Source organism: Haliotis rufescens, unplaced genomic scaffold (assembly GCF_023055435.1).
Source record: "Haliotis rufescens isolate VD_foot unplaced genomic scaffold, xgHalRufe1.0.p SCAF_9, whole genome shotgun sequence".
Taxonomy (NCBI): Eukaryota; Metazoa; Mollusca; class Gastropoda; order Lepetellida; family Haliotidae; genus Haliotis; species Haliotis rufescens.
Window position 1 is genome coordinate 15,090,083 of NW_025964383.1, and position 23,611 is coordinate 15,113,693.

At 42.7% G+C, this 23,611-nt stretch overlaps 1 protein-coding gene across 1 annotated transcript in view; it reads right to left on the minus strand.

Annotated features, from left to right (window-relative positions):
* Positions 1-11,773: 11,773 nt before the first annotated feature.
* Positions 11,774-23,611, minus strand: part of LOC125371720 (glycerophosphodiester phosphodiesterase domain-containing protein 5-like) — a 51,312-nt gene continuing 39,474 nt past the window's right edge. The window contains exons 7-13 of the mRNA XM_048391117.1: positions 22,495-22,577; positions 20,966-21,116; positions 19,551-19,775; positions 18,343-18,491; positions 17,652-17,799; positions 16,926-17,008; positions 11,774-13,339 (exon numbers count right to left, since the gene is read on the minus strand). Coding sequence (XP_048247074.1) covers positions 13,057-13,339; positions 16,926-17,008; positions 17,652-17,799; positions 18,343-18,491; positions 19,551-19,775; positions 20,966-21,116; positions 22,495-22,577 — 1,122 coding nt within the window. The 3' untranslated portion in view covers positions 11,774-13,056. The remainder of the gene's footprint in view (positions 13,340-16,925; positions 17,009-17,651; positions 17,800-18,342; positions 18,492-19,550; positions 19,776-20,965; positions 21,117-22,494; positions 22,578-23,611) is intronic.

The window sequence follows — 23,611 nt, forward strand, 5'->3', positions numbered from 1 at the left end:
TTCGGAATTATGTTTATGAAATAGGACTCGCATTTAGCCAAACCAGATGTCATTTGATGCCCCGGTATTTAGTACCAATTAAAATAAAAGGCTGACACAATGTTGCGCTGTTGTCAGTGTGAGTATTACCGTTGGTGATAATTGCTAGGAATGTGACCCGTGTCATGACTGGTGAATTGTGCCTGTTCGTTCCATTGTCTTTCACCATCAGTTTGTCATAGAAACAGAACTCGAATGTACCTCGAATGCTCCACTGATAATATTTGTGTCCGTTTTGGAACAGGACTGTATATTACCACCTCCTCCAGAACCTCACAACCTCCAGTGGAAAAATCCCACAACAGGTCTACCCCGAGGGGAGGGAACAGTCAGCAGTCTATGATGATAATGAATGGTGGGATACTGAAACAATGCTTCAGAATCAAATAAAATTCCATGTGCTTTGGAAATGTTGATCTAGTTGTATCATGTAACATAACTTTCTCACTGTTTCATACGAAATCCACTGAATTGCGTGCGTGCGTGCGCGTGTGCAGCGTACGATCTTTCAAGTTGAAGAAAATATCGTACACTGGACTAGCTAAATTTCCCAGACAGCAAGGTATTGAGTGAAAAAGTGTTGTTTGGCATGTCCTTACACATGTTGTGAGGGGCTGACTGAAAAATCCCAGCTTCTCATGATCCATCCTGTCCTTTTCCTTCAGCACTGTAATCCCCATTTATAAACACAATAAGGCCCCCGAGTGCCAGCAGAAAACACTTGATGTATTAATGTAAACCAGATTGTCTACAGAGCTGTCACATGCGCAGCCATATATTCCACTGGAGATTGTATAGATATTTCTGAATGTGTACTTAATCTCCATGCCGACTTTTATCAATTTTGCTCCAATAGTAATACCACGATCGATTCTCATGATGTCGATCACTGCATTGTCTGGTCCAGACTCGATTATTTACAGACCGCCCCCATATAGCTGGAATATTGCTGATTAAACAAACAAACAAACACAAATTGTACATAGTCAGTTATGTACTCATGTTTAACACTGTATGGCATGATTTCATGATCCCCAAAATACTTTAAGCCAGCTGTGAAAAACTAAGTTTCTTTTTTTCTGTTTAGCGTCAATAAGTTTTAGTTCACATTTTGTTGCCTGTTCAATATCTGACCACACCCGCCATCACCTCACGAGACGTTGTCTTGAATTTATCTACATAATGCAGAACACTTTCCCATAAAAGTTTGGGTAACACAAGTCCATTCTTCCTTCAGAGGGAATTGTGTTATCCAAGTCATGAAGCACACGCCTTTTGATTGTAAACATTTCTTAAAACCTAGAGGTTTTCATACCAAGCTGAGATGTGACTTGATACTACTGATAGCTGAGTCACTGTCACGTTTATAGGATGCATGGACAATGACGTCATGTGTTTGAGCTCTGACGTCACCAGTTTCAAGCCCTCTGTGAAAAATCTATCTAAATTTACTATATGAGAGATTTCAACTTGACTGGTCTTCTTCTGCTTATGTCGCAACTTGCATAATTACTGACTCCAAATCTAATATTCTGAGTAAACCTGACAGATACAGAAAGTAAGTAGAATAAATTCGAAATTACTGTATTTTTCATACTTGAGTCACACATTCTTCTAATCTACACACACAGATATCGATTGACACTGGTTTTTTAAAAATAGAAAATGCAAAATGCATAGTGGTGGAATGAAATTAAATTGCATCCCGACCTCGATCTATCGTATAAAACTGTAAATGAAAAAGATGAAAATAGAGATATTGACAAAATGAACATTATTTGTATGTGTGGATCCTAGAAGGTCTCACGTACAGTCACTGAACCATATTCTTTTTCAGAAATGATAACGACGATGTTAGCTGTTTGTAAGCAAAGTGTGATATGTCATGGGATACCTTATCAGCCGGTGGATACATAACGTAGTATCTTCAGTATTAATATTTTTAAAGGATATTTTGCATTTATAGATAAAGTTGTAGACCCCCCCCCCCCCCCCCATCACTAATTCATAGTCATTTATCAACTCAGACTTAATCGTACAAAGAACTGTGCCTTTAGCAGAGATTTTTTTATGATTATGGAAAATAAACTTTCAATTCTTTTTAAGCCTGCGTAAACAGTCAAATCGCCAGAGTTGGTTTTCAGAGTCGTCTCATGGCATCGGGTGGTCGGCTGGCTGACTTGGTTGATGCATGTCATCTATCAGTTGCGTAGATCTATGCTCATGATGTCATTCACTGGATAGTCTGGTCCAGACGCGATTATTTACAGACCGCCGTCATATAGCTAAGATATTTCTCAGTGCGGCGTTAACCAACAAGCAATATCTCGTGTACGAGCGGGAGCCAATGAAGGGACATAACTCGTGTCTCCTTATTGACAAGAGACGACCACACTCTTCAGTGTTGAGTGAAATTGATTTCATTCTGCAGCGTTGATAACAATTCGTGAAAAAAGATCACATTTGAAAATATTTAATTGAACTGAACACCATGAGCTTTTCTGAATTTAACATCATCATCATCATCAACCGCGTCTTCACAAGGCGGGTGTGCCACTCTCGCTTCCACAAACATTTCCAACTTTAGTCTTGTCAGATTTTCAGAATAAATCAACAGAAATATAACACTATGGCCTCCTGAAGATATCTCGTAGCTGAGGCAACGTTTGTTATGGCTGTTTTTATGCTGTGGTTGTCATCTTCGGCGTCGAGAAGGCAGTTGTTGCACTAATTGCCTCTAATTGAGGTGGGCAGGTAATTGTAAACAAGAAATTACCCGTGAAGAGAACGTATTTTGTTTGGAATATTTAACTTTTAAGACTTTGTGTGATTTCTAAGAAAGATGCTTTTAACTGTGGAAGCGCTGCCAATTCATTGTGTACAGTCATATCGATGTTGTTGTATTTTTAATGATTGGATTGACGAGTAAGGATTTGTAAATGTATTGAAGGTAAATAGCTTCAGGCTTCAGCAAATTCATTTCTCAAACAAATGTAACAAAGCCCTTTTCATGACCATAAGATTTCTTTGCTAAAAGCAGAGGCCATTGTGCGATTCCGACTGAAAATCACATCAATGACCTAAATAATGGTTAGTTGGGTCCCTTATAATGTGTATGGGCTCTGAATGAACCTCAAATAATGAGCTTATCCTGCCCCACCGGTGCCACCGTCATAAACACATGCAAAGGCAACTCAAGTGTTCACCTTACAAAAGTCTCGTGAACATTTGGTGCAAGTCAAAAAAGGGAAATGCAATAAGTATTATTTTTGTCACAGATGCGTAAAATTTGGAAACGTCATCCATTGCTAAGGCCGTGAATGTTGCCAAATGCTGGAAACTAAAGGCTGAAGCTGCTGGAATATTGCTCGACATGAACGGAAAGTTGACTGTAGGAAGCCGAAGTCTTCGTTTTTCTTGTCACAGTCTTGTGGATGTTAACCTGTTAATCTTTGAAAGCTTTTCATTTTTCGATCTGAGAAATCTGTCCAACCTGCGAAATTTGTGTAATACATAATTATAGTGCTAACCCACTATAAAACACACATCATGTCGCAGTTTAACACAACACCCCTCTCAGAATACTGACTCTGAGGCGACCAGTCCTTGTTTTATCCTCTTTATGTGGAGCGCCAGGCAGGGTAACAATAAGTACCATTTTAAAGTCTTTTGGTATGACACAGCCGGGAATCGGACCATCGACCTTTCTCTCTCTATCCACGAGACCATGGAGGCGGTCGCACAGATTTAGAGACTAACCTTCAGTCTTCCGAGGAAATAGAGATTATCTGTCACGAGTTAGTTTCAGTGTGTGCTTTCAACCTTAATTTAGAATATATTGTTTGTGACGTCATGAACAACGGATGACTTCATCTTCAATTATTTGCAAAAGATTAATCTATATGACGTCGCGTTGCTAAGTAATCAATTTGCACGAACTAGCCAATCAACGTAAAGCTGAACTTATAATGCTGAGCGAGTATGTCACCTTCATCCATGTCCATGTGGGTAATATTTATACTTAATACGCTAATGCATGATGTATGTATGTAAATACCTTAGCATTTCAACTGTAGTCTGAACTTTCACATTAGCATGCTCCCTGTGGCAGCGTATTGTGCATCTGAGCTTGGATCACTAAATATCTTTCTGCGCATACAACTAGTGAGTGAGTTGTGTTTAACGCCGCTTTTAACAGTATTTCAGTTATATCACGGCGTGTCAGCTTAATGTGGGAGGAAAGCCCAAAGTCGTGCAGGTCCCAGACGTTTACCACGTCAGTGAAACCCACGAGTACGGGTATGGTGCTGATAAACCTACATACGTAATCGGGGCGAACTGGGATTTGAACCACAATCATAGGTTTCTGGCGTGCCCAAGGGACACAACTCTGCACAGCAAATCGTGGTGCGTTTGACGACTGGGGCCACACGTTTCCCCCACGCCCGCCTACCCCTACAGGGTGGGCCACAAATTCCTGGAAACATATTGCAGCTGAAATACTGGGTAAAATGGCAACAAAAATAACCAATATCACATGATGTCTTAATGTATTTTATTCCGGTACAACACATATTCTGCACATGCACAGAGTGTCAGTTTGTGGCATAGAAAAATAGCTAGAAATTATCTCCTATATCTGCATGTAACTTTTAAGCACATTTCAAGTGTAGGTCATTTGCAGCAATGATGCATCACAGCAACCATCCATACTACAGTCTCTCTACACATCCCTGACAACACAACAGCATTCATTATACATGCTCCTAAAACCAGTGCCGATGGCACATTCCCTCAACAGTATACATCATGCCAGCTTAATCTTAAAACTACGACTAGCATAAATCAAAGTTGGAAACTGGTCTCAATTTGAGCTTTCCCTTACAATGCATCCTGTCTAAACCATTCATGTGGAACAAAACTATATATCTTAGAGGTTTTGCAGCTTCAGAAACTATGGAAAACGCAAAAATATGTTTGACTCAGCACCAGAAGTCCACTGCTCACTAAACATGCTGGTTGTCCTGAAAGAAAATGTCTTTATATTTTTTTCATCTCTTTTATGAAAGAAGATAATTTGTCTTGAAGGACGGAACAGCAATAGTATCCAGTTTCCATCAGAATATTAAATGTTTGGTTCCTAAGGCCTGTTTAGACAGATCATGAGAATGTTCATGATATAGTAATATGGTGTGTGAGTGAGTGAGTGAGTGAGTTGTGTTTTACGCTGCTTTTAACAGTATTCCAGTTATATCGCAGCGTGTCAGCTTAATGTGGGAGGAAAGCCCAAAGTGATGCAGATCTCAGACGTTTACCACTTCGGTGAAACCCACGAGCACGGGTATGGTGCTGACAAACCTAGAAACATAATCGGGGCGAACCGGGATTCGAACTCGCCCAAGGGACAATATAATAATGTAGCATTCTGCAGAGGTGAAGACTTACTGGTTTAGACAGAGTGCATGTATTCTTGTTACCGAGATGAACGCCCAATGAAGTTCACCTTGTATTACCAGTCAGAACACACATCGTGTATTACAGCACACAACAGGTCTTGTTCAATTTTTTTTTGCATAGCAACATTCTGTATTTTACGAATCCGTGTGCAAACATTAAATTAGATCCTGAATACAACCACACAAAATAGTTATTGTACCATGTTAGAAACCTTTTAGTTAAATCCACCTATACTATTGCTTGATTACTAGGGTCAGTTTGGCCGATGGTTCACCTCCTAGATCTGTCTCCATGACATTTACACACACTGTATGTACACATTTGATCTGAAGTATGAAAAACAACCAGTGAATGGAATGTATGATATCACAAATGCTTCAAAAAACCATACCTGGTATCAACGCATACAATATTACAAGACTTTTGGCAGAAGCCGGACATACAGAGAGACCTCCCAGATGTGTGGCCAGCTTACTTGTGTGAGTGAGTGAGTGAGTGAGTGAGTGAGTGAGTGAGTGAGTGAGTGAGTTTGGTTCAACGCCGCTTTTAACATTATTCCAGTTATATCACGGCGTGTCAGCTTCATGTGGGAGGAAAGTCCGAAGTGATGCAGGTCTCAGATGTCTACCACTTCGGTGAAACCCACGAGCACGGGTATGGTGCTGAAAAACATAATCGGGGCGAACCGGAATTCAAACCCACAATCATAGGTTTCTGGCGTGCCCAAGAGACGCAACTCTGCACGGTGAAACGCTGCGCCTTGGACAACTGGGCCACCTGTGCCCCCACCAAGCTTACAAGAATGAGGGAGTGAGTTGGGTTTAACGCTGTTTTTAACAGTATTCCAGTTGAATCACAGCGTGTCAGCTTAGGACCTGTAGGAGGACATACCGAAGTGATGCAGGTACTTGATGTTTACTTCGGTGAAAACCACGAGCACGGGTATGGTGCTGACAAACCTAGAAACATAACCCACAATCAGAGGTTTCTGGCATGCCCAAGGGACGCAACTAGGCACAGATACTTGCACCGCCTTGGACCACTTGGCCACCCGTGCCTCCACAAGAGTCAGGAATATTTCAAGACACTTTCGGGGATGAAACACCGAGAATGGGGAAAAAGGACATCACATTTTATTTCTATCTCCAGTGGAAACTAAGGCAAACCATTTGACTTACTTACCAAAATAACTGAAATCAATTCAGGAAATAAAATCCTGTACATTATATCTATTTTATACCTGAATTGGAAGTGGTTCTTGTGCAGTGGTGCCCTGTTTCATCCAACACCTGTCAATTTTCAAGGAAGGTGGAGTAACAAGGTTTTACTGTATGCAAAACCAGAGAGAACATTGAACAGTGCAGTCCACGCCAGTTGGGCATGGATACAGCTTCAAGGTGGAGTAACAAGGTTTTACTGTATACAAAACCAGAGGGAACATTGAACAGTGCAGTCCACGCCAGTTAGGCAGTGACCATCAAAGAGTGGATACAGCTGCTCAAGGAGCATTTGAAGTTTTGGCAATTTGTGTTTTGTTATGTAATTTTGTTGAATATCTATCATCAAGTGAGTTTGTGTATTCTGAAAGTACAGGACTTTTGCAATCATCTGAATGCATCAATGTTGAGTACGTATCAGAAGGGATGGGGTGGGGTGGGGGTGGTAGGTGGGTGGGTGTGGGTGTGGGTGTGGGTGTGGGTGTGGGTGTGGGTGCACATGCCTGCTGTGGATCTGCACATGTAAGATGGACAGAGACCACATGTCTTGTACTCCATGCATTAGCTACTTCGTCTGTGTGCTCTGCTGGGAGGTCTGTGTGCAGGACAATCACATGAAACATGGACAAGCTTGCTAACACATCAACTAAACACAATTTCATTGCAAAAACACTGAGTATTTTCATTAAGCATTTGTTACACACATTGGAACAAACTTAAAGAACAATGTTCACATTGTCGCTAGAACATTATACATCATACCGATAGTCAGCTTTTCTGACTGAGTGAAATTTAGCATTTAGCATACAAAGTGTATGCTTGTTAATTTTAAATCATGTTTGATTTGACATACTGAAAATACTGTTATGTGAATAGGTACTAAAAATTGTGCATAAACAGTTTTCTTGATAAACGTTTTGAAATATAAATATATATTCTCTGTATTACTTTGCATTCCTACTGACATATCAGATAACATCTACTTCACAGTCCTATCACACCACTCACAAGGACTTTTAGTCTTAAACCCTCACAAAGGAGGGTTTGGTTTTGTTCAACTAAGAATATTGAAATAAGTTCAGTAAACACTTACGTAATGAAAAATCAATGAGGTGGTCGAACAATACCCTCAACAGGTGTAGACATTTGTATATTACCTAGCCAGGTGTCTCTATAATATAGGATCACTCAAATCTTGTCTTGAGATTCTCATTAACCTCTTTCAAATGTAAACAAGATAATTGACACATACCTGTACCAAAAGGATACCTCATCCTCAGGTTAACAAAATCTATCCGTTATCCGCACATGTGGAGAATGTAGTGTAAATAAATCAAACATTATCAGCACAAACATTAGGACACAAGTGATATTCATCTTCTCAAACTTGTTTCTCCTGTCAATACATAAATAAAACAACAAAATATGACTGAGAAAAATATGACTGTCAGACTGGCGAGTCCTGAAAACAAATGGCTGACAACTAATTGTCAGCTAGAGTTAAAACATTGTTGCACATTTCCTCTGTTAGAGTCAGCCTTTATAAAGGGAGGCAGGTATGGGTTTTAAAATAAGAGCCAGGACTCTGAAAAGGGGTCGGAGAGTAACATGACAATACCGCTTTATTTCAAGGTTGAAAGTAGTAACTGAGAATAGGGCTGGGACGGGTAACTCGGGCACTCGGGTCAGGTGGGTCAGGTGGGTCATGAGTAGGACCCGGGTACCCACACGACTACCCGGACCCGTGATTAGTCACGTGATATATATTGTTTAATGACAAAAATTATCTAAAACTCTATGGTTACACTATAAGTCACTAATATTCCCATTTCTTTCTGACAATGCACCCATTCCTTCTTAATTCTATGTTTGAATAAAGATAAAACTTCTTGCATTAAACTTCAGTGTATGCATGAGCGGATCGTTTTACACATGTATCTATATACATTTTGCCAGGGTTACGGTCAAACTTTTCCAAATCGGTCAGTTTGTACCTATTTCTAAATATCTAGAACGGGTACCCGGGTAGGGTCGGGTAATAGGGTAATGGGTACCCGGGTAGTAAATTTGGACCCGTCCCAGCCCTAACTGAGAACACTACTGATACATGCATAAATTTGTATCATTAACACAGTAGGCATTTGTCACTGTGATGTAGACCGTTAAAGATTTCTTCCCATTGCATTTTACAACCATACAGTTAACAAAACAAAGCCTCCCTTTTCATCACAGATGACATGAATAAGTGCCGACCTTCTAATGAGGCTGGCATCTGACAAAGTAATTTGAAGCTATTATGTATATACCAGGGTTCCATTCAACAAAGCCATCTCAGAGTTAAGAAGTAATTCTATGTCCAGGTAAGGGAGTTACGACAATTGTGGCCCCAAGATTGCGTTGCTGAATGGGCTCCTGGGCTCCTGGGCTCCTGGGCTTTCAACAGAGGTGATGTGGCAGAATATTATGTCCGTGGGACAGAGGTTTATATGAGGAAAGATCTTCCTTGTAAAATAAAACAATGAATGCTGATTGAGATACCGACTGTAAAACAAGCAATCACAACTAGAGACTTTGAAATAAAACTGTGGAGGTGACAACCAAGTGTAAAATTCAGTTAAGATGAATGCTGATAACAAAGTAATTGCTGTCACATGATGGATTACGTACACATAGTTTAAGTTCTGAGACACTGACTACACCTGTGACGATCTGATGATGCTCAGGTGAAGCTCCATCTTCCTGAGGCAAGGGAATTAACTGACTGTAAAAGTCTATGCATAGTCCAATCAAAATCGCTTAACGAAAACAACATCCGGTTCGTAAACTGATTTTCGTCGATTACAGGATTTGCAAAGCATATTTTCCAAATATTTTGTTTTAATCAAGGTGCTTACGTCATTTGATGCAAGTAAGACCCGTTTTATTACAATATAGATCTTGATTATCGATCAGATATCCATTTGAAACAAATGCAAGTGATATCAGAGGTGAAATCTGATTGGTCAATAGGAGGGACATACAAGGGACATAATTTGTAATAGCCAATGGTGGAATCAAGCCCAGAACTTCCAGCCTAGTTTGGCAAGGGTGAAAACTGGACTTTTTCAGTCAGATAACTCCCTTGCCTCAGGAAGATGGTGAAGCACAGGTTATGCATCAGTCACACTCCTGTGAGAAAATGCTCTGGTGAATCCGGTTATGCAGTAGTTACCTACCAGTGACACTTGGACAATGCTCTGGTGAAACTCATTACTCCACGACTACCAGTAATGGATTTTAAACCTTTTTGTCAACCTAATTAACATGTGAATCCATATTTGGACAGTGACAGTGACATCCGCAGACAAAATAAAACAGAATAAAAGAGATTCCCTTGCCAGTGATAGCTTACATCACGAACAACCTTCAACAAAACTATAACGTCCATAACAATGCACAAGGAATGAGATCCCAGACTGATTCTAGATGATCCACTGTCGCCACTCTTCGCCCCCACTCCTCTGGGTACAATGTTCATGTTAATAGTCACTCTTGATTAGTCTCCTTTTCAAACAGTAAAAAAATATAGAATAACTGTATGATATGCATATTAACTAATAATACTTCATAAATATCTGAAATATGTGCATCATACAAATACAGCGATGAGTCGACGTGGCACAGAGGGTCTTTGCATCACCATTCAGGGCTTGATTCAACTATAAAAAAAACATGCACCAGTGCAACCTATTATTGTAACATGCATCCTAATATTTATGTCTAAATGCGTATCAATTTTTTTCCAATTTGTGTCTAACCCTTATATGTCCATACATTGAGAATTGAACACATTCAATACTTGAGAGCTTATTTTCCATACAAAAGCAATAACCTCCCTTATAATGTGTTATTTGCCTTGCATCTCAGGGCTTGATGTTGTCAAAATGGGAGTACTTCAAGATAATGTGCAGGTTTGAACTTCCATAAATTTATGGTACAGGGTGCAAGCAGTTTTCTTTTCTGGTACAACTAGGTTTGCGTGTCAACATGCACCTGGTGCAAGTTAAATTAAGTTCCTTAAATCAAGCCCTGCCAGTGTTGGTCCACCACGCACACAACACCTTGGATTTAGCATCAGTTGGTTTTAAACAAATTGGGCCTAAATTTAATGGGGGTGGTGGAAAGATTAACAAAGAAATCATGTATAAGTTTCTATGAATGGACGAAAAAGAAACAGGTTTGGTACGTAATCGATGATTTATCGCAAGTTCCAGCTGATTCTGTCCTCATTGACACCCGCAAACAGGATTGGAAGTTGAGGAGTGAGTGAGTTGGGTTTAACGCCGCTTTTAACAGTATTCCAGTTATATCGCGGCGTGTCAGCTTAATGTGGGAGTAAAGCCCGAAGTGATGTAGGTCTCATACGTTTACCACTTTGGTGAAACCCACGAGCACGGGTATGGTGCTGACAAACCTAGAAACATAAAAGGGATGAACCGGGATTTGAACCCACAATCACAGGTTTCTGGCATGCCCAAGGAACGCAACTATGCACAGCGAATCGTGACGCCTTAGACGACTGGGCCACCCGTGCCCTGGAAGTTGAGAACATCAAACTGTGTATTGGGTTTCAGACTGTTTAGTTTCTGAAGCCATCAGCAGCCCTATAGTAAGCTGTGGGTTATTTGGGATTTTACTCAGGGGTTGGATTTTGAGTGTGTATCCACAAGTTTTAGATGGTATTCAAAACATTTTTACCCACCTCTTTCTCGGCATTTGGGAATTTAACTTAAAACCTGTTTCGTAACAATCCCGTTTAAAACTATGTGAATAGTAGTATACCCGTCTGCGTCTGTTTGCGGCTCCCTCCCCGGGAAGACAATTTTTGTTTACAAAACCTAGCATTGTAAGAAAGCTATTGTTTTAAATACCAATCTGCGACTAATTAAGATACAACACGTACATTGCCTAGGCACAACGTGCTTTTCCGAATGTAACTGTCGGTAAGTGAATTTGGTGATCGTCTGATACACAATAATTTTTTCTAACAGTTGTAATGTTCGCAACGGTTTTATCAAATAGTTGTAATATACGCATTATTTTTATTTCAATAGTGTATTTATAGTTTTTGTTGCGTATTTTATACGCTAGGATTTTATTTGTCTGCAAACTTCAGTTTATTTAATGTGTATTTTACGCAAATACGCAACTTATCTCGAGCTCTGCATAAGTTTGAATACAGAAGTGGTTTCATCCTCTCACCGCCCACAAATGAAATTCAGTTCCCCATTGCAAAATATGTCAAAAGTAATTTCTTTTCTTCTGGTGTTTTAAAGTCATTCGGTCACAAAAATCAACCAACAGACAACAAAAGGCCCTGTGGTAGCACCAACACTGTCTATGAACCAGGTTCTGAAGTTCACCTTCACAATACCTGATAAAACCAAAGGACTGCGCCTCTAGGGTTAACTGAAAGGTGGCCACCCTACCCCAGTCACTCCGACAGGTCATCCTTCATACACACTGACCAAGGCAGTAGGAAACATAACATATACGTTGTAGCAAGTGATATCAAAGGGCAACAGCTCCACCATACACGCTGTACTCACAAACTGTGGCTCAAGGTACGTTCAATATTTTCACATTTGGTCATGAAATAAAGTTTCTCATCAGCTCATGAAAACATGAAATAAAGTTTCTCTCAGTTGCAGAATATTGATAAACTCATAAGCAATGATGGCATTATATATATTGACACACTAAATAATGTTCAGCCAAATGACAAAAAACAAAGAAATTGGTTTGTGAGGCCTGAAGGCATGCTAGGTAATGTTGTCTGAGTTTGAATCCTCATTCCCGTTGTCATACCCGGACATAAGCTTCCCGTAACACTTGACTTGAAAGAGTCAAAATCAACTCTATGTATTCCAAGTGTTTCTGTAAAGTTTAGACTAAAATTTCTTGCTGGCCAAAACCAAAATTATAAATTTCAATGACACGGGATGAGAAACTTTGTTTCCACTTTTCCTATCCGTACCTCACTGACGATCTGACAAGAAGTCTACTGATACAGCAGTCCTCTGTTTGTTGCAAAGCCTTTCCTGTTTCATGACAAGGAGCAAAGCAATTAACCCATTTTTCTTGGAATGATCCAATGTCACAACACGTTCACACACAGCCAGAGAGCCACACACAACTACCTGCCTTTGACAAAGACGACTACCAGACGTTCCGTGACACAGTGACGTAAGCTCACAAGGCTGTGTGTACCAATAAATACACCGTAATACACAGATAAAAATATTGCATCCAAACTTGTAGTGTCACAAAGAAAGACTATTGTCACATTGACCACCGGCCAGCTCTACTCCACTTCATACTTGCTGTCGGGGAAGGTGTTTCCGTTGTGGTATTGGCTGGCGTAGGGGTCGTTGTTGATGGAGGCCATGGAGTAGGATGATGCGGGCTGGTTGACCACGCCGCCGTGCCCGGCAGCACGCGCCTCCACCTCCTCCACGAGGTCCCCGTCCGTCATGTTGTAGAGCAACTTCTCCTTCATGTTGCGAGATCGGTGGCCCTGGGCGCTGCGGGTGGCGCTGTTCAGGGAGATGGTCTCAGGACTGAAGGAAGTCCCGTATAATCGGATTCTGTAAATAGAATGTCACATGTCTTAGGCTGGTACATCTTTTATTTATCCAACATTTTTGAAAGTGTTGCGTGTGATTATGATCTAATCAGTGTTCTTATTGAATAGCAGTTTCAAACCTGTATGTTTAAGATATTCTGGACTGAAGATAACCCCCGTAAATCAAAACAATACACTCTTGGCTGGTTGGTTTGTTGTTTTACGCCGTACTCAGCAATATTCCAGCTAAATGACCGCGGTCTGTAAAATAATCAAGTCTGGACCAGACAATCCAGTGATTGATATCATGAGCATCGATCCATGCAATTGGGATCGATGACATGCATCAACCAAGTCAGCGAGCCTGACCACCCGATCTCGTTAGTCGCCTTTTACGACAAGCATAGTTGCCTTTTATGGCAAGCATGGGTTGCTGAAGACCTATTCTACCCCGGATCTTCACGGGTCCAATACACTCTTGAAACAAGTTAAAACTTATAATGTATACAACACTACAGTAGACCACGGATATAACGAAGACGGAAAGAGCGAACACGGATAGACGGAACAAAGGGATACAACTACCTGTCACAAAATCCATGACTTATCTCCTATATATTATCATATAAAATTTACGTACAGGACAAACTCTCTTCAGCAAATTTACTTATCTATCGAACTGATATCTGATCCCCGATAAGCCCAAATACCACAAATTAGTGACATGTATAGCGAACTGAGAAATCTCATTCAGTGTCAAGTGTCACTGACAATTGGCTATACGCAATCAGCAGTGAATCAACACAATCAACTGCGAATCCACACAATCGCGGCGAATCCACACAATCACGGTGAATCCACACAATTGCGGCGAATCCACACAATCGGAGTGAATCCACACAATCGCGGCGAATCCACACAATTGCGGCGAATCCACACAATCGGAGTGAATCCACACAATCGCGGCGAATCCACACAATTGCGGCGAATCAACACAATCGCGGCGAATCAACACCATCTGCTGTGAATCACAATCAGCGTCGCTTGAACGCAACCAGGTTCGAAACAACACAATCAGCGGCGTTCACAATCAGCGTCGAATGAACGCAACCAGCTGCGAAACAACACAATCAGTGGCGAATCACAATCAGCGTAGAATGAACACAATCAGCGTCGTATCAACACAATCAGCGGCAAATCGACACAATCAACCTTGAATCAACACAATCAGCTGCGAATCACAATCAGCGTCGCATCAACACAATCAGCGGCAAATCAACACAATCAAAATGGAATCAACACAATCAGCTGCGAATCACAATCAGCGTTGCATCAACACAATCAGCGGCGTATCAACACAATCAGTAGCAAATCAACACAATCAACCTTGAATCAACACAATCAGCGGCGAATCAACACAATCAGCGGCGTATCAACACAATCAGCGGCGTATCAACACATTCAGCGGAGAATCAACACAATCAACCTTGAATCAACACAATCAGCGGCGTAACAACACAATCAGCGGTGAATCAACACAATCAGCGTCACATCAACACAATCAGCTGCGAATCAACACAATCAGCCGGGAATCAACACAATCAACCTTGAATCAACACAATCAGCTGCGAATCAACACAATCAGCTGCGAATCAACACAATCAGCTGTGAATAAACACAATCAGCGGCGTATCAACACAATCAGCGGCGTATCAACACAATCAGCGGCGTATCAACACAATCAGCGGAGTATCAACACAATCAGCGGCGTATCAACACATTCAGCGGCGTATCAACACATTCAGCGGCGTATCAACACAATCAGCGGTGAATCAACACAATCAGTGGTGAATCAACACAATCAGCGTCACATCAACACAATCAGCGGCGAATCAACACAATCAATCTTGAATCAACACAATCAGCGGCGAATCAACACAATCAACCTTGAATCAACACAATCAGCGGCAAATCAACACAATCAGCGTCACATCAACACAATCAGCTGTGAATCAACACAATCAGCGGCGTTTCAACACAATCAGCTGCGAATCAACACAATCAGCGGCATATCAACACAATCAACTGCAAATCAACACAATCAGCGGCAAATCAACACAATCAACCTTGATTCAACACAATCAGCTGCGAATCAACACAATCAGCGGCGTATCAACACAATCAGCGTCACATCAACTGCGTATCAACACAATCAGCTGAAAATCAACACAATCAGCGGCGTATCAACACAATCAGCGGCGTATCAACACAATCAGCATCGCATCAACACAATCAGCGGCAAATCAACACAATCAGCCGCGAATCACAATCAGCCGCGAATCACAATCAGCATCGCATCAACACAATCAGTGTCGCATCAACACAATCAGCGGCGTATCAAACAATCAGCTGCAAATCATAATCAGCGGCGTATCAACACAATCAACGGCAAATCAACCTTGTTAAACTTTATGCTTTATGTTAATCTTAGTATTCATACCCGTTCATGTAATTGGACTAATCTTGTCTGTAAAACAAACATTAAATCTTTGCAGTTTCACGACTGCAGTTTGCAGAACGAGGCCAGAGCAAAATCGCCGACTACACATCTCCCCATATGTAAATCGTGAAATGCTAAATTCATATTTGATAAACAAGCTTCTAAAAATGATATGAAATGTTATCAGTTGAATGCTATGACGTAATTACTGCTAATACAAGTCAATGCTCCAATTATGTATTTTGTATTTTGCTTTATCCAAGATCATGATGGCAGACATTTCCAAGCGAAAACGTACATCACAAACAACATATAACGAACTGATTTCTCCAATCTACAGGCAAATGCTCTACCACTAGACCTCGGAGGCGGCCTACGGGCAATTGTACTATCCACTAGACCACAGAAGTGGTATATTGGCAAATGCTCTACAACTAGACCACAGAAGCAGTCTACATGTAGATGCACTATCCACTAGACCACGGAGACAGTCTACGGGCAGATGCACTATCCACTAGACCACAGATGGCGGTCTATGGGCAGATGCACTATCTACTAGACCACAGATGGCGGTCTACGGGCAGATGCACTATCCACTAGACCACGGAGACAGTCTACGGGCAGATGCACTATCCACTAGACCACGGAGACAGTCTACGGGCAGATGCACTATCCACTAGACCACGGAGACAGTCTACGGGCAGATGCACTATCCACTAGACCACAGATGGCGGTCTACGGGCAGATGCACTATCCACTAGACCACGGAGACAGTCTACGGGCAGATGCACTATCCACTAGACCACGGAGACAGTCTACGTGTAGATGCACTACCCACTAGACCACGGAGAGAGTCTACGTGTAGATGCACTACCCACTAGACCACGGAGAGAGTCTACGTGTAGATGCACTATCCACTAGACCACGGAGACAGTCTACGGGCAGATGCACTATCCACTAGACCACAGATGGCGGTCTACGAGCAGATGCACTATCCACTAGACCACGGAGACAGTCTATGGGCAGATGCACTGTCCACTAGACCACGGAGACAGACCATGTTTTGTTGGATGAGACCAAGGTAATGGACCTTGAGTGATGTACATACCTCTGTACTATGAACACCGTGATGACTATCACAGCTGACAACACGTCCACAGTCACCCACAGGATCAGGTAGCTGGACGGCACCTGCACCAAACAAACACATTCGTTAACTCAAAGTGATGGACACTTTTCTCAACATTCAACACACATCCCCCATTTTCTGAAGAGACTGAGTGAGAAGTTGTTCATCCATATATCTTATCCTTACTTAGCCTGAGTGAGGTTTAATGAACAGAGTGAGAGTGACAGAGAGTGAGAAAGTGAGAGAGAAAGTGAGAGACGAAAGCGAAAGAAAGAGAGAAAAAATAAAAAATGAGGCAGTGAGTGTGTATGGTTTTACGCCACTTGGAGCAAAACCACAGCGGGGGACACCAGAAATGGGCTTCACACATTGTACCCATGTCGGGAATTGAACCCGGGTCTTCGGCGCGACGATGCGAACTACCACCGACCACCCCTAAATGAGGCAGTGAGTAACACCAATGGAAACAACATCTTGCACCATAAGAACAGAACAGAACAGAACAGACTTTCATTCCAAACACAATATGTGATAATACTATCAATACTTGATTCTAATCATGAGGATAAGTGATTGATTGAGTAAGTCCGTGGGTGCATGGGTTTTCCTGCCTTGGTTCTGATAATGCATGCGTAGATGGTTGGGTGTGCGTGTGCGTGTGCGTGTGCGTGTGCGTGTGCGTGAGTGATTGAGTGATTCACTCACCAGATGCCAGATGGGCGCCTGGACGTGCCTGAGCGTGTGGCAGCTGTCTGCCGTGACGGAGGAGATGCCCATGCACCAACACAGGGAGTACATCCACTCGGAGTTCACCGTCCACATATTGATGCTGATGTTGGAGGCCTGGTACTCCCTGAAACACAAACAGTTGTCATAGTAACAGCTTGGAACTTCTAAGGAAGAGTCAGTGACTGAATTGAGGTTATCACAGCTGTGAACACTGTGTATATGATATCACAGCATGAAGTGGGATGTTTCACAGTGCTGACAAATCAGGAAAATTCTGGGCTCAAAGCCCAAATCATAGGATTCTGGCATGCCTAAGGGAAGCAACTCTGCACAGCAAATTATGAAATTATGGTGCCTTAGATGATTAAACTATCTTTGGCCTGTTATAAGAAAGAAATAAGACAGAGTTATGTCCCTTACATTAACAAATATTATTAGAACATGTACCCTACTGGTAATTTCCTGTGCAACAGTAGAACAGCCGACTTGTATTATTTGGGGTGGCATGTTTATTTTGTAATCAAATCGGTGCTACAGACATTCTGGGATTCTGATCCCATTGTGCTGGCCTGATATTGTGTCCAGCATGTTCAACACGTGACAAACTGGTCCACACTGACTGATCGTGTGATGCCTACTGCAGGAAATGCCTGGTTCTGTGACTCACTCTATCTGGTCGTCGGTCAGCTCCGTGTACTGGACATTGACGATGGACATGTTAGCCTTCCTGAGACTGCTGACGGGGATGTAGTATTCGCCCACGACGGTGACACCGGTGGGGCGGCTGTTGTTGAATGTGGTCTGTAGCCACCAGACCTGAAGCAGGGATATGACTGTAACTCACACTGGTAGACCTATCCAGCATTCCACTGTGCCGGGATGCCTGGAGATGCCCAGGGGTCCCGGGGGTTACCTGGAGACACCTAGGATGCATGGCGTGTCAGGGTGTTTGGGGGTGTCTGAGCTGTCTGAGTGTGTGCCTAGTATGCCATGGAGTGTCTGAGATGTCTTGGGGTGCCTAGTTTGCCTATGAGGGTGTCTTGGGGTGTCTAGTATGCCTGAGGGTGTCTGGGGGTGTCTAGTATGCCTGAGGGTGTCTGGGGGTGTCTAGTATGCCTGAGGGTGTCTGGGGGTGTCTAGTATGTCTGAGGGTGTCTGGGGGTGTCTATTATGTCTGGGGGTGTCTAGTATGCCTGAGGGTGTCTGGGGGTGTCTAGTATGCCTGAGGGTGCCTGAGGGTGTCTAGTATGTCTGAGGGTGTCTGGGGGTGTCTAGTATGTCTGGGGGTGTCTAGTATGCCTGAGGGTGTCTGGGGGTGTCTAGTATGCCTATGAGGGTGTCCGGGGATGCCTAGGTTGCCTGAGGGTGTCTAGTATGCCTGAGGGTATCTGGAGGTGTCTAGTATGTCTTGTATGTCTGAGGGTGTCTGGGGATGCCTAGGTTGCCTGAGGGTGTCTCGGTGTGTCTAGTATGCCTGAGGGTGTCTGGGGGTGTCTAGTATGCCTGAGGGTGTCTGGGGGTGCTTAGTATGCCTGGAATGTCTGGGTTGTCTGGGGATCCACGGGGAGTCTGGGATGCCTTGGTGTCCAAATTATTTATTGTCAGGATTTAGAATATCAAATGGTTGGTCGTTAAGAGGCGAGAAAATGAATCGGGATGCGAGGCTGAGTTGACTCTATGTCTTGGTATTCTCCATTGAAGGCAATCATGATGGCAATAGCTGGATTGTCTGGACATGACTAGATTACTTACAGACGCCGCTCATAACACACACAACAGGTTTGCCTATTGAGAGTCTGCCATGATATTGATGGACTTTTCCAACCGTGTCGTCACTCAATCACACATGCTGACTCACTCACACCGTATCCTTACGTTTTGTAGTGGGAATCCTGCTCTCGTGAGGGCTTGTATGGTGTAGTTGACGGTCAGATTGAAGCAGGGGTGTGACTGTGGCGGGGCCCGCAGGTCGAACATCAACACATTGTCACTGTAGTTTCGGCCCAATCGTGCAAGCTCCTCCAATGTCGGCAGCGTCTGATTGGCTACCTGTTTCCGTTGAGCATCGGTCAAGTCTCCGGCAGTCCAGAAAGGGTCATTCTGAGGAGAAGGTGAACATGGTTGTCAGGACATACAGTTTCAATGTACGACATTCCCATCAGAATAGGTATATCCCGAGAAACCAAGGATCATATCATCTTCTTGAGGCAAGGGTGTTAACTAACTATAAAAATCCAGTTTCAACCCTTCCTCTCTCATTAGTCTCAACCCCAGTAAACTGGAACCTGAACTTCTGGATGACGACTTAAAAAAATAAAAGAAATGGTTCTCAGGCAATGAATTTTGAAAATATAGTGCAGGCAGGCGGTGGGCATTTTTTGTTTGCTTGTTCAAACTGGTATATTACCAAACAAACAATATGGGAATCTGGAAAAGGGCCTCCATACATTCAGAGTGAGTGAGTGAGTGAGTTGGGTTTAACGCTGCTTTTAACAGTATTCCAGTCATTTTGGGGCGTGTCAGCTTAATGTGGGAGGAAAGCCAAAAGTGATGCAGGTCTCAGACATTTACCACTTTGGTGAAACCCACAAGCACGGGTATGGAGCTGACAAACCTAGAACCATAAAAGGGGCGAACCGGGATTCGAACCCACAATCATAGGTTTCTGGCTTGTCCAAGGGACACAACTCTGCACAGCGAATCGCGGCGCCTTAGACGACTTGGCCACCCGTGTCCCCCCATACATTAAGAAGAATACAAAGTTCTATTTGCCGCTATGACCATAATATGAGATGCACATTAAAGCTGTGTGCATGTGAAAGGAAGTAACTGCTATATTGGATCGCATTGTTTTTGAGTATTAGTATTAATTCATATTTTTTTTAAATGGAAACGAAATGTGCTACAGATGTAATTATGATGTGATCAGTGCCTGAGAACCAAGACTTTTATTTTTTTGGGAGTAGTATGAGTTGGTCTTGCTAGACTAGAAGTAAGTATACTTGACTCGGACTTTAGAATAGCGGATACAAGTTGCTGTTTATCAGCTGGTGTATAGATATTCAGTAAACTACATTTATAACGAACACGCTTATACCAAAATGAGGAATATAATGAACTGTTTGTGTGCCTAGGATGATCTCAGTTATAACGAACTAATATAAGGGGTCCCTTTTAGTGTGTTTGTATGCTATTCTTATAAGTAAAGGGAGGTAAGTTGGTAGAGTAACCTCAACTCCCCACAAAGATATATCCTGAAAGGGCATCCTTCATTGTTCTGCGGTACTCACTTGTATAAACCAGGAACCAGCATTCAAAGCTTTTAAATCCGACATGTTGAAAGACGATGGATCATCATTTACTCGGTCCGGGAAAACATCTTTTATATTTGTGGTCCTCTCTAAGCTCCTGTCATGGAGGATGAAGGGCACACAGTCCAGGCTGAAACAGGCACCAGCCATCAGTGGTTGTAGTGTAACGCTGCACCTACCAATATTCCAACTATATACTCAAGTCTGGACCAGGCAATCCAGTGATCAATATTGTCAGCAACTATCCATGCAGTTTAGGTACAAAACTAAGCACAACTGATCCACATATCCCCACGTCATCCAGAACAACTAATCCTCATGTCCCCACGTCATCCAGCACAACTAATCCACATATCCCCACGTCATCCAGCACAACTAATCCCCATATCCCCACGTCATCCAGCACAACTGATCCTCATATTCCCACATCATCCAGCACAACTAATCCTCATATACCCACATCATCCAGCACAACTAATCCTCATATTCCCACGTCATCCAGCACAACTGATCCTCATATTCCCACATCATCCAGCACAACTAATCCTCATATACCCACGTCATCCAGCACAACTAATCCACATATTCCCACGTCATCCAGCACAACTAATCCTCATGTCCCCACGTCATCCAGCACAACTAATCCTCATATACCCACATCATCCAGCACAACTAATGCTCATATCCCCACATCATCCAGCACAACTAATCCTCATATTCCCACGTCATCCAGCACAACTAATGCTCATATCCCCACGTCACATGTTTTCGAGCCCTTAAACAATAGGTCACCACAAGCCTTATAACGTAATTTAGGTGGTTTTTTTTGGTTTTTGGTTTAACACTGAACTCAGCAATATTCCAGCTATATGAAGGCGGTCTGTAAATAATTGAGTCTGGACCACACAATCCAGTGATTGTCATCATGATCATCAATCCAAGCAATTGGGATACAATGACATGCATCAACCAAGTCAGCAAGCCTGACCACTCGATTCCATTAGTCGCATTTCACTGCAAGCATGGGTTGCTGAAGACCTATTCTACCCCGGATCTTCACGGGTACATGGATGCGTTCATGAGCATAAGTTCACACAACATACCAGTATGTTTGTTTGTGCATCGAACCAATCTTATATCTCTTGAATATGAGTAATTCTTCATATATTAACCAAAATGCACGGTAATCACGTTTCTTTTGGGAGCAATGGGTCAGTGGCTTGGGGCTACGCTGCTTTGAACACATCGTACCTGAAATCCTAGTATGTGTTTTGTTTGTTTGTCTGTTTGTTGTTTGTTGCAATATCACGGCGGGGAACAAATGGGCTTCATACATTGTACCCATGTGGGGAATCGAACCGAGGCACTGGGTGTGACGAGCAAACACTTTAACCACTGGGCCCAACCGCCCAACTATTCAAACAGTCCCTTATTGTGAGCATGACGTACTGGGAAACTGTTGAAGCAACTACAGCCTCCGGACCTACAGAGGAGGATGTCAGACTCACCTGATCTGCACGTCGCTCTCCACACCATAGCCTCCATCCTGGTAGGCAAACTCATACGCCATCAGTGTGTTCTCGGGTAAAATCTACAAACAGGACAGCTACATCATAACAGCTTTAAACAATTAGTTGTACAACTCACCCACCCATGGTGGCTACACTGGACATCTCACACAGAGACCTGTAGCATGTTCCAAGCTGATGGAGATGAGTGTGTGAGTTGGGTTTTACGTCAACTACAGATATTCCACTTTAGTGAAACCAACATGAAAAGGGACCAGGATTCTACAGGGCACAAAAGTATAGAATGGACACAAAAATAATTAAAGTGTGTTCCTCAGGATGCACAGTAATATTCAGTGTAACAAATTCTTGACAAGAAATATAAGGTCCATTAATGAAAGTGTTTACTAAATCTTACAGTAAAGTAAACAACACCGTATTATTACTTTACAGGACCCTCATATTTCCTGTAAGGTAAGCAGCGTTAGAAATTGGCACTAGTCCTGAAGTCCTTACCAAACTGCCCAATGGTAAAGGTATCATAAGGACAAGTAGAAATTGGCCCATTGTAAGGATTTTGCTATATGTTATCATTATAAGGACTAGTGGACAAAAACTGTTAGTTTCTAACCCTGGAAAGGGTAACAACAAGTACCATCTTTTAACTTCTTTTTGTATGACGCGGCTGGGGATGGAACCCCAGGTCTCCGGGTGGACGCTGTACCACTTGACCACGGAGGTGGTCCAGGGCATGATAAGAGTGGAGACATTAAGCGTGGAGCCATGTAACACTAACCTCTGATGCTCCTCGGTGGGCTAGTATGAGACGCTCTACCACTTGACCACGGAGGCGGTCCAGGGCATGATAAGAGTGGAGACATTAAGCGTGGAGCCATGTAACACTAACCTCTGATGCTCCTCGGTGGGCTAGTATGAGACGCTCTACCACTTGACCACGGAGGCGGTCCAGGGCATGATAAGAGTGGAGACATTAAGCGTGGAGCCATGTAACACTAACCTCTGATGCTCCTCGGTGGGCTAGTATGAGACGCTCTACCACTTGACCACAGAGGCGGTCCAGGGCATGATAAGAGTGGAGACATTAAGTGTCGAGCCA